General features: G+C 38.3%; 1 protein-coding gene across 1 annotated transcript; it reads left to right on the top strand.

The window, feature by feature from the left end:
- The first annotated feature begins 4,453 nt into the window (after window positions 1–4,453).
- Window positions 4,454–11,676, top strand: acta2 (actin alpha 2, smooth muscle). The gene is made up of 9 exons (XM_039685415.2): window positions 4,454–4,611; window positions 5,876–6,047; window positions 6,374–6,502; window positions 6,852–6,962; window positions 8,383–8,467; window positions 8,558–8,719; window positions 10,538–10,729; window positions 10,820–11,001; window positions 11,177–11,676. The coding sequence occupies exons 2-9, from the start codon at window positions 5,919–5,921 to the stop codon at window positions 11,318–11,320; spliced, it is 1,134 nt and encodes a 377-aa protein (XP_039541349.1). The 5' UTR covers window positions 4,454–4,611; window positions 5,876–5,918; the 3' UTR covers window positions 11,321–11,676.
- The last annotated feature ends 311 nt before the right edge of the window (window positions 11,677–11,987 follow it).

The following is an 11,987-nucleotide window of genomic DNA, read 5'->3' as shown; positions in this document are numbered from 1 at the left end:
TCGAGGTCAGCTCACCCAAAACCAAAAAATGTGGTCATTATTTACTCACACCCATGTTGTTTCAAATCTGTGTCATATTTAATATTCAGTGAAACAATAAAATTTAGAAGAACGTTTCAAATATTTTTGTCCATACAATAAAAGTAAAAGAGGTCCAAACAACAGTGGACTCAATTGACTTTTGTTGTACTGTCAAAAGCATAGAGACATTTTTCAGTAGCATGTTATTTCCATTGTAAATTCTGCAAGTACATACTACTTAGTAATTACAATAACTGGGTAATAACTCCGAACCTAAACGCCTTAAAGGAGTAGTTCACTTTAAAAAAAACTTTTGCTGATAATTTACTCACCCCCATGTCATCCAAGATGTTCATGTCTTTCTTTCTTCAGTTGAAAAGAAATTAAAGTTTTTGATGAAAACATTCCAAGGATTTTTTCCATATAATGCACTTCATTGGGAACCAAAAGGTTCAAGGTCCAAACGAGAGTTTCAGTGCGGCTTCAAAGGGCTTTAAACAACACCGGATGATGAATAAGGGTCTTATCTAGGAGCCTTCGAGTCATGACTCGAAAAAAAGATTTGTTCATTTTGATGAACGAGTTTGAACAGGAGAGTCATGAACGCTCATCACAGAACAGAGCGAGGCAAGCATTTGTGCTTATAAAACTTAAGCTTTTTTATTTATTTTGGAAATGAGCGATCGTTTGACAGATAAGACCCTTGTTCATCGCCTGGTGTCGTTTAAAGCCCTTTGAAGCTGCACTGAAACTCTCATTTGGACCTTGAACAGTTTGGTTTCCATTGAAGTCCATTATATGGAGAAAATCCTGGAATGTTTTCATCAAAAACCCAAATTTCATTTCGACTGAAGAAAGAAAGACATGGGCATCTTGGATGACATGGGGGTGAGTAAATGATCAGCAAACGTTTTTTGAAAAGTGAACTACTCCTTTAACCTGACCAGTACTTTCTACACTGTAAGTACATGGTAAGTACCTTTGACCTTAACCTGTAAGTGCACGGTAAGTACATATACTGTAAAACCCAATTTTTCAAAATGAGAATGTCATACAGATTTGGAACATGGGAGTGAGCTTCATTTTTGGGTGAAGAATCTGATTTTATTGGCTTGAAATACTGGTTCATTTTGTGTTAACAAGGTGTGGTTGGCTCACTGATGAAGGGGAAAAGGACTTTCCAGAGGCAGTTAGGAAAGTTGGCCCAGAGAACATCGTAAACGTGATTTAAAATGCATAATGATATTATAATCAGTCAGACAATATTGGTATAATTGCACGTGTATCGCAGGATAAAATACGTGTCATATCAGATTATGTGCCGGCCAATGTTACTGCATTCAATACCATCTCTTATGAGTCTGAATCATATACTGCACTTCCAGAATACGAGGCGTTGGGATGGGAGACTGAAGTACATCTAAACATGGCAATGAAGCGGCCATAGGTACATATATCTACAGATTACATTTCAGGCTGAGAAAACAATTCTCTTCCTCCGGCCTTTCCCCCATCCGTGGGGTCTTCCTCCATACACGCAAGGACAGAGACATTTGTTCACAACATGCACTGTATTTCTCTGAAGCAGACTGTGTTTTGTGTGGTTTCTCAGACCACACCTTCAGAGGGGTCATTTCTTGCCTTACATGCCTCTGAGCGCATGTGGACTGCCAAGACTCTTCTTATTTACAGAACAGTTCCTTTTTTGGTGCGACAAGTCTGCACTCACTTCTGAAGGGGAAGGGAAAAGCAAGCTCTTGCCTTGAATGAGGAGAGCTGAGCAGAAAATGGCCTAAAATGAAACAGACACATTCTGCAAGTTTGTTTAATTGAGAATAATCCCAAACAAAATGGAATGCATCCGAATAAGAAAAAAAATAGGGGCTATCTGTGCCTAAGGTGAAATGGTGTAACTTGTTGTGTGGGTGTGTTGCATCACAGGTTTCCCTTTTTCGTGACTGCGTTCCATGCATCTGTGTGAATTTTTTTTCTTTCATCTATGCCAAATTATCTGACTGTTGGTTAATCAGATTGTCATTCCATGACATTTTTCCATTGAAGGCTTGAGCCGGTATATCACGTGACCCGAGGACAGATACTAGAATTAGGCCTACATGAAACTGTGGTTGTAATTAGTGTCATGATGAAACACCTTTGAATCCCTAATGATATGTTTTTAGCATTTCAGACGTAAACAGGCAAGGCAATCAGTTGGTTGATTATGCAATATTTAATTCTCCATACTTCAGCATAGATTTAGAAAGTCTTTATTGTTCTTCTTCCTTCTGACTGAATCTTGTTTTGTATTTTTCCTTTCTTACTACCTTAAATTTGGCTTCAGTGTTGATCAAGCAAATACAAATACAAATACATTCTTTTATATAAAACTTCATAAAATGATTCCCTGTAATGTCTTGACATTAGATATTTGTTCAGCAAAAATGTCCAATTTCCATTTATCTTTTATCTTTTTTTTTTTTTAATCTAACAGTTCTAGTCTTACATAGCGTTTTAAACATTCAGTATTTTCCCCAAACTTTTGCACATGCCTATACAGTATACCATTTAGAAAGTTTGGAATTAGTTAAGATTTAAAAAAAAAAAAATTATTAATACCTTTATTCACAGAGGATGCAATAAATTGATCAAAAGTGACAGTAAAGACAAAAAAAATCAGTGCAACTGTTTCTTGAGCATCAAATCATCAAATTCAAAAATTCTGCTGAAAATTCAGATTTTCTATCAAATAAATAAATTATATTTTGAAATATTAAAATAGAAAATGGTTCTTTTAAATTGTATTACTATTTTATAAATACTATTTCACAATATAAGAAAAACCATACTAATACTGTGTTTGAGCCCCTTTCGCCTTCAGAACTGCCTTAATTCTACTTGGCATTGATTCATCAAGGTGCTGAAAACATTCTTTAGAAATGTTGGCCCATATTGATAGGATAGCATCTTGCAGTTGATGGAGTTTTGAGGGATGCACATCCTGGGAAAGAAGCTCCCGTTCCACCACATCCCAAAGATGCTCTATTGGGTTGAGATCTGGTGACTGTGGGGACCATTTTAGTACAGTGAACTCATTGTCATGTTCAAGAAACCAATTTGAAATGATTTGAGCTTTGTGACCTGGTGCATTATCCTGCTGGAAGTAGCCATCAGAGGAGGGGTACATGATGCCCATAAAGGGATGGACATGGTCAGAAACAATGCTCAGGTAGGCCGTGGCATTTAAACGATGCCCAATTGGCACTAAGGGGCCTAAAGTGTGCCAAGAAAACGTCCCCCACACCATTACACCACCACCACCAGCCTGCACAGTGGTAACAAGGCATGATGGATCCATGTTCTCATTCTGTTTACGCCAAATTCTGACTCTACCATCTGAATGTCTCAACAGAAATCGAGACTCACTCGTCAGACCAGGCAACATTTATCCAGTCTTCAACTGACCAATTTTGGTGAGCTCTTGCAAATTGTAGCCTCTTTTTCCTATTTGTAGTGGACATGAGTGGTACCCGGTGGGGTCTTCTGCTGTCGTAGCCCATCCGCCTCAAGGTTGTGCGTGTTGTGGCTTCACAAATACATTGCTGCATACCTCGGTTGTAACGAGTGGTTATTTCAGTCAAAGTTGCTCTTCCATCAGCTTGAATCAGTCGGCCCATTCTCCTCTGACCTCTAGCATCAACAAGGCATTTTCGCTCACAGGACTGCCGCATACTGGACGTTATTACCTTTTCACACCATTCTTTGTAAACCCTAGAAATGGTTGTGCGTGAAAATCCCAATAACTGAGCAGATTGTGAAATACTCAGACCGGCACCAACCACTCTCAAAATTGCTTAAATCACCTTTCTTTCCCATTCTGACATTCAGTTTGGAGTTCAGGAGATTGTCTTGACCAGGACCACACCCCTAAATACATTGTAGCAACTGCCATGTGATTGGTTGATTAGATTGCATTATGAGAAATTGAACAGTGTTCTTAATAATGCTTTAGGTGAGTCATGAGGCTTTTTTCACAACCGATATAATATCTTACTGACCTCAAACCTTTGACCATATGTGTACAAATAGGTTGCATGTTACCAGTGCTATTAGTTGATATATACATAAACACATAGCAGTTTGAACTTTTCCACTCCCACGTACTTTTAGTGTGTGATCCAACTCTGTAATGATGTAATCCAAATTCATTGTGCTGTTCTTTCTCTGTCTCAGGTGTGGACCTTGATGTGTTTCCTAGTAGTAGGGCAGGGCCCAGCTCTCTGTTTATGTTCCTGCATGGTGAGGTCCCCAACATTTCTGAGGAGGAAAAAAAAAAACAAAAAGGGCCATTGGAATGCCCTGAGTGATGAGGCAGGAGGACTGCCGCCCGGATTGGAGTGTTTTCTCCCAGTCATCCCTATAAGGCTTTAGTGGAGTGAGGCTACCGATCTGAGTGCAGCCCAGGCTCCTTGTTTGGGATGTGGGAGGGTGCGGTGAGCAGGGATGGGGAACTACATAAGTACACCACAAGCCAGTGAGAAGCACACCATCACCAAGTGGCTAAATCCCCTCCCCCGGCCTAGCACTGTCAGGGTAAGTGTCATTTACCTCAACTCACACCACTCGCATCCTCGCTCTCTCATTCTCCTTCTCCATCTGTCAACCCGATTTGGTACTTTGCAAAAGTCTGTTTTAAGTACGTTTTAAGTGCTTCAACTTGAAATTCGCTGTCTATATCTAATTGTATAAAGAAATGGTTTCTGCACAGGTGTAAGCTGCTTTAAGATGTGTTGGTTAGTCTGGTTGGTCTTCATTGTTGTGTATTGCTGTGTAATGTTTTTACACTGATGATGATGATGAAATCAAGTCTTTCTAGAGATTAGCCTTCTTAAAGTAAAGATATATTTTCCTTTTGCAGAATGATTTCACCTACACTCAAATGATACTTTCTAAAAGCATTTATGTTTTAGAACTATCGCATAACTACATACTGCATGTCTGAGGCGGCATCTTCATTTTAGTGTCTGTAATGTGATTTCATGATGATGCTAAATGTTAAAGGCTCAAAGGGCGTGTGTGTTGTTAAATTAAGGTGACGGTTTCGATAAATCTGGACTCTGTGGAAGCCCATTTGATTTGTGAGGTTTATGACTAAATATGGTTCTTCTGGACCGCTGACCCATCCCCTCTTTTTCTTACCCACTCTCTTTTTTCATGAAATATCGTAGAGAGGCAGAGACAAAGGGAGGGAGTCCAAAGACAGACATGCTTCTCCATCATTTCCAAATTAGGACATTTTCCCATAGTGCACTCAGTAAGGGCTGCAGGACGGATGTTTAGAAAATGTGTGTGCGCGCGCGTGTGTGTGTACACATTTTCTCCAAATTAATACAAATTATTAGTATAATTTCTTGCATTACGTCAGAGTTAGAGCTAGCGACACAAAATATTGCCAAAGCAAAGTTTAAAGCTACATTTTAAACAAATTCTGTTCCCTGCTTACCAGGAAATAACAGTTGAGAATCAATTGGTTTATGAATGAACGTGCCAAGTGCACCTACGTGCTTTGAAGTATTCCTTTTCATAGTTTAAAAGGGTGTGGTGAATACTTTGTTGTCAAACACGTATGGTTATTTCCCTTCTAAATGAGCACATACCATTGACCTTTAATGTTTTTTTATTAAGCTAATTATAACAACTATAAAAACTAACCCTATATCTTAAAGAAAAATGCAATTTTTTTTGCATACATTTTCTTTTTATTTCATTTATGAATCTTTTTTTTTTCTAATTTAAGACAAGTCTAAAGAGGTATTTAAAACTGAGCATATATATTAATGATGACACTTTCTTCCAGTGATTGTCTCCAATTGGAGTAAGGAAGGAAATCTGAGCTGAAAATGTGTGACGACGAAGAAAGTACTGCCCTTGTGTGCGACAATGGATCAGGACTGTGTAAGGCAGGCTTCGCCGGGGATGACGCTCCCAGAGCGGTGTTCCCCTCCATTGTGGGTCGTCCCAGACACCAGGTGAGCGTCACTCAACACTACAGTACATTTGAAACAAGAAAAACATAAAATGTTTTGATTGAGCGTGTATTTGAGGTTAACAAGGTGCACTTGCAAACGTACGTTTTGCTTACATAACCTTTCAAAACTTCATGTTATGCCCTGAGCCGTTTACTTATTATTCTTGAGCTGATTCCAAATGTTTTGGGGGAAAGTTGGACTACATCCAGTACCAGTCTGCATTCAAGTATAGAAGAGATTAAGATAGAATTACATAGAACTCACTCTTACTTTTTGATGGCTGTTTTTTGTGTACATGCCTTGACTGGGTTTTACTTTTTCCTCAGGGTGTGATGGTGGGAATGGGGCAGAAAGATAGTTATGTTGGTGACGAGGCACAAAGCAAAAGAGGAATCCTGACCCTGAAGTACCCTATCGAGCACGGCATCATCACAAACTGGGACGACATGGAAAAAGTAAGCAGATCCTATCAAACAAACCAAAACATGATAAGTGCAAATAAGGAATAAGTCTAAACAGTCTACTAAACATATCTCTTTTACAGCAAACATCATAAGGCTTGAATTTATGTATTGCAATCTTTCCATAATTCTGTCGTAAATTCCATTATAATGGCACTTTTCCAAAACACTCAAACGATTCCTGCTTATTATGATAATATCTCGGCCTACACAATCTGCTGAACCGTAAGAGAGAGCTTTCACTTTACACACTTGTGCACAATATGCCCACCTATCATCCTAAAGCATTTGACGTGAAAGCGGTTTGTTTGTTAATAATGTCTATTTTTTTTATGTTCAACAGATCTGGCATCACTCTTTCTACAACGAACTCCGTGTGGCTCCAGAGGAGCATCCCACTCTGCTGACAGAAGCCCCCCTCAATCCCAAAGCCAACAGGGAGAAGATGACCCAGGTTAGAGCTGAATTGAATGAGAAAACTGATTATGTAAGATCTGTAGATACATTTTAGTATAGAAAACGGACAAGCATTTGGTATAACGCCTACATTAAGCCCTTAGGTTATTGAGGTGTTTACAAGATACACCCACACTAGTTTCACCAGACAAAGGGTGATTTCACTCAACACCCGCAGCATTTAGCGCAGTGTGTCTGTGATAAAACATGTGCACTTACAAATAAACTGGTAAGTTGTTTACTTGTGACACGGGTTTGTAAATAAAATATTTGTTCTTTTTTGCTCTACATAAATTACACACTGTCAAACCTCAAACATGAATGAGTGTGTGCTTTATATGTAGGCCTAAGTGATCATTTAACTGCTATGACTGTCGGTAGTAGAAAACAAATTCCACATGGCTTGAAATTAATGTTTGAGGTATTTTTATGTGTAATTTATGTTGGACCTATAACATAATATGAAAGTCAAGTCATGATAACAACAGAACTTACTACATTTTAAATTAAAAATGGCTTTTCTAAAAAACCCAAAACTCCCAAACTACTCAAAAATGCTAATTCCAGTTCCATCCATCTCTCAATTTGGTTCCAAGTATATTATAATGTCCGTTTTGCTTCCATAATCTTTCAAAAGTTTGGGGTCGGTACGCATGTTTTTTGAAAGAAAAGTCTCTTAAGCTCACCAAGGCTGTTGGTGAATATTATGTGAATATTGTTACAGTTTAAAATAACTGTTTTCTAAAAAAAGTAAATGAATTCCAGTTATTGCGAAGCTGAATTTTCACTATCATTACACCAGTCTTCAGTGTCACTTGACCCTTCAGAAATCAGTCTAATATGCTGATTTAAGAAACATTTCTAATTATTACTCATTTTAAAAACAGATGATTTTTTTTTCTTTTATTATACTGTTCATTTTTTTGTTACATTATACATCCATTTACTTTCTTTTTTAATCACTTTAATGTGTTATTGCATATATATTGATTTAGTTTTTTTCTTTGAAAAATTCATTTCTTTAAAAACCAAAAATACGGACCCTGCTAATGATTTAGCAGAGAGCAGTTAGTTATAATGTGTTTCAGATTGCTTCAAATTGCAACTTGTTAGGTTTTCATTATTCATTTAAAGAACTCATACGTGTTTTTTAGGGAATTTTTGATTTACTAAAAACAACCAGCTAATCAGATAAAACTGATCAGGTTGTATATTTCTTCAGGCCGAGATGACAGTTCTACAGAAATATGCATTGATGCAGCATACACAGAATGACTGATCTTAAAATCGATCTTAATGACTGATTTTAAGAATTGTTCTGTTGGGGTTGTCAAAAAGAACATTTGGGTAATCAGAAAAATCTCTATTTTCACCTGACTTTCAGTAAATCTCAAAGACTGTTGGTTCTCACTTTGCAGATCATGTTCGAGACCTTCAATGTTCCAGCCATGTATGTAGCTATCCAAGCGGTGCTGTCCCTCTATGCTTCAGGGCGTACAACAGGTCAGTTCACCTGTCAAACAAGTCGAAGCACATATTTGACTTAAAATGTTATGAATGTGCTTTACCAAATGCTTTCTTTTTCTTGACTAGGCATTGTTCTTGACTCTGGTGATGGTGTCACCCATAATGTGCCCATTTACGAGGGCTACGCTCTTCCACATGCCATTATGCGTTTGGATTTGGCCGGGCGTGATCTCACTGACTACCTCATGAAGATCCTGACTGAAAGAGGCTACTCATTTGTCACAACTGGTGGGTCTGGACATAAATAGTACCAGTATAATGAATATTCCTGCTTCCCCAGCTCCACCTGCATAGATCTACTTTACATTTATTCATTTAGCTGACGCTTTTATCCAAAGCGAGTTACAATTGCTATATATGAGAGAGAAGTCGCACGCCTCTGGAGCAACTAGGGGTTAAGTGTCTTGCTTAAGGACACATTGGTGTCTGGCAGTGGATTCGAACCCGGGTTCTTATATGTCTTATCCACTGCGCCATCACCACCCATGTATGCTCATGTAGGTAATTCATGTATGCACAACGCATTCTCATCCTAGGGGGTCATATAGTGACGCTTTTGAAAATGCGTATATATCCAACGCACGTGGCACCCTTTAGTGTCAATATAACAAGCTTCGGTTATGGGTAGGTTTAGGTCTGGGGTAGGGTTAGGGTTAGACCACTAGGAGGCGCCTTCTGGCCCATATATATCTATGTGCGTTGGATGTCTACGCATTGTCAAAAGCGTCAGTATGTGACGCCTTGGGATGAGAACGGGCTGGTATGCTATATTGTACAGTAGCAGCATGTCTTACTTGCTCACAGCAACAGCGTAGCAGATCAATTCTCTAAATACCAAACATCTCAACATTGTCATACACATTACCAAGTCAAGTCCCCTTTATTAATAACGCTTTTTACAATAGTTTGTTTCAAAGTAGCTTTAGAGTGATAACAGGAAAATAATGTATATGTTAATGTAATATGTATAATGTATTATGTAATGTTATAGTCTTTTGATAACTTTTGACTGATAATTTACTCACCCCCATGTCATCCAAGATATCTACGTATTTCTTTCTTCAGTCGAAAAGAAATTAAGGTTTTTGATGAAAACATTCCAGGATTTTCTCCATATAATGGACTTCATTGGGAACCAAACGGTTCAAGGTCCAAATGAGAGTTTCAGTGCAACTTCAAATGGCTTTTTAAACAACAGCAGACGATGAATAAGGGTCTTATCGAGGACCCTTCGAGTCATGCCTCGAAAAAAAAAAAGATTCATTCATCTTGATGAATGAGTTTGAACGCTCATCACAGAACAGAGCAAGGCGAGCATTTGTGCTAATAAAACTTAAACTATTTCAATTATTTTTGAAATGACAGATGGTTTCGCTAGATAAGACCCTTATTCATCGTCTGGTGTGGTTTAAAGCCCTTTAAAGCTGCACTGAAACTCTCATTTGTGCCTTGAACTGTTTGATTCCCATTGAAGTCCATTATATGGAGCAAACCCTGGAATGTTTTCATCAAAAACCTTAATTCTCATATAATGGTGTCAATGCAGATCAATAATATCGTTGAATATTAAGTGTCCCCAACTAAGCAAGCCAAAATCAAAATGTGACAGTGACAAGGAACTAAAACTCCCATCAGGTGACAGAATGTAAAAAAAAAACATTACCATGGCAAACACGCCAAGAGTTGTCATGACAGGAATATATATGAAGAGTTCAGATGCAAAAGCCTCTAAATGCCATTTGAAATTTTCTTCTTTAAGGATGATTTTTATCAAACTTGTATATTTAAGTTCAGTAATTTCACTTAAATAACAATTAATAGGTAATTATCATTGCCATTTAAGTGAAATCACTGAACTTAAATATACAAGCTTGATAAAAATGATCATTCTAGAAGAAAATTTCAAAGGGCACTTAGAGGCTTTTGCATCTGAACTCTTCATATGTAATCAAGAAACAGTTTCCAGTGGCATAAGAAACATTTACTTAAATTATTATCAAATAATGATAAATACTGATTTGCAACTCTCTCATCTGCCTTTTATAGCTGAAAGAGAAATTGTCCGTGACATCAAGGAGAAGCTGTGCTATGTCGCGCTGGACTTTGAGAATGAGATGGCCACCGCAGCCTCTTCCTCCTCCCTGGAGAAGAGCTATGAGCTTCCCGACGGACAGGTCATCACCATTGGCAATGAGAGGTTCCGCTGCCCTGAGACGCTCTTCCAGCCATCCTTCATCGGTGAGGTTTTCTTCCCATCTCTTTTCAAATGATGAATTCAGAGCACTTTGATCCATATGCTTAAATGCATCGATTTGCGCTTTGTGTTAGGAATGGAATCGGCTGGCATTCATGAAACCACTTACAACAGCATCATGAAATGCGACATTGACATCCGTAAGGACCTGTACGCTAACAACGTGCTGTCCGGTGGTACCACCATGTACCCTGGTATAGCAGACAGAATGCAGAAGGAGATCACTGCTTTGGCCCCCAGCACCATGAAGATCAAGGTCTCAGGCTGATTAGGAATATATGATTAAAATCTTTTTTTTTTCTCCCTAGTGAATCAGTTTCTCCTCTAGCCAGGGTTATCGTAAAAACTGAAATAAAAAAAAATAAAAACACTTTAAAATTACTTGAAAATCTCAACAATACTGACACTGATTCCACCCTGTATGTACACAGATCATCGCCCCACCTGAGCGCAAGTATTCAGTATGGATTGGCGGCTCCATCCTGGCCTCTCTCTCCACCTTCCAGCAGATGTGGATAAGCAAGCAGGAGTACGATGAGGCCGGGCCATCCATTGTGCATCGCAAGTGCTTCTAAACGCCACCTTCAACCTGGTTCCCTAATTCTGCTATTGCTTCATAGCCTGTAAACTGTGAACGTACTTCCCTGTTTTGTCTTTGCACTGCCCACATCTATTTGGAATTAATTATGTTAAGTCATGACAATTTATGTAGTGTTGTTTTCAATGGGTTCAAAAGCTTGAATGTGCTGCCAATATGAAGGATTTGGGAGATTCTTTGGGATTACGAGACCCCAGAGATGAGGAGAAGGCATGGAGGAACAGGGCTCATTCTCCCTTTTGTGTTAAAACACAACTGCATGTCAGCTTTCAGGCAGTCTGTATGGACATCATATCTCCATGAAGGAATAAAGCTCCACAATAATAAACTCTATTTCACCTCTTTTGTTTCTGCACTACAAAAACAGCTCAGGCTTAACGTTTGCACAAATAAAAATGAAAAACTGCATTTATTAAATTAATAATTTTAATGTGTAAATATTTCTCTACACTTATTTACTGTAAATGATTTATAATTACTGTACACACATAAAGACGGTTTACGAAACAATTTCTAGAGAGGTTCGACTCACTCAATTCCCTTTTAATCCTATATATAACCACTTGGGAAATAAACGGATCAAATTTTCCCATCTCAGTTTGGCCCATGTTTTAATCAAACTCTTTTGGATTAAAGGGGTAGTT

Source organism: Pimephales promelas, chromosome 17 (genome assembly GCF_988280905.1).
Source record: "Pimephales promelas chromosome 17, fPimPro1.hap1.1, whole genome shotgun sequence".
In the NCBI taxonomy this organism is placed as follows: domain Eukaryota; kingdom Metazoa; phylum Chordata; class Actinopteri; order Cypriniformes; family Leuciscidae; genus Pimephales; species Pimephales promelas.
This window is presented reverse-complemented; position numbering and strand designations above follow the sequence as displayed.

Excerpts from the sequence above, each read along its gene's own strand:
- acta2 (XM_039685415.2), top strand. The coding sequence starts at position 5,919 with ATGTGTGACGACGAAGAAAGTACTGCCCTTGTGTGCGACAATGGATCA. Across the intron at positions 6,048-6,373 it reads TGGGTCGTCCCAGACACCAG|GGTGTGATGGTGGGAATGGG; the intron begins GTGAGCGTCACT and ends CTTTTTCCTCAG. Across the intron at positions 8,720-10,537 it reads CTACTCATTTGTCACAACTG|CTGAAAGAGAAATTGTCCGT; the intron begins GTGGGTCTGGAC and ends TGCCTTTTATAG.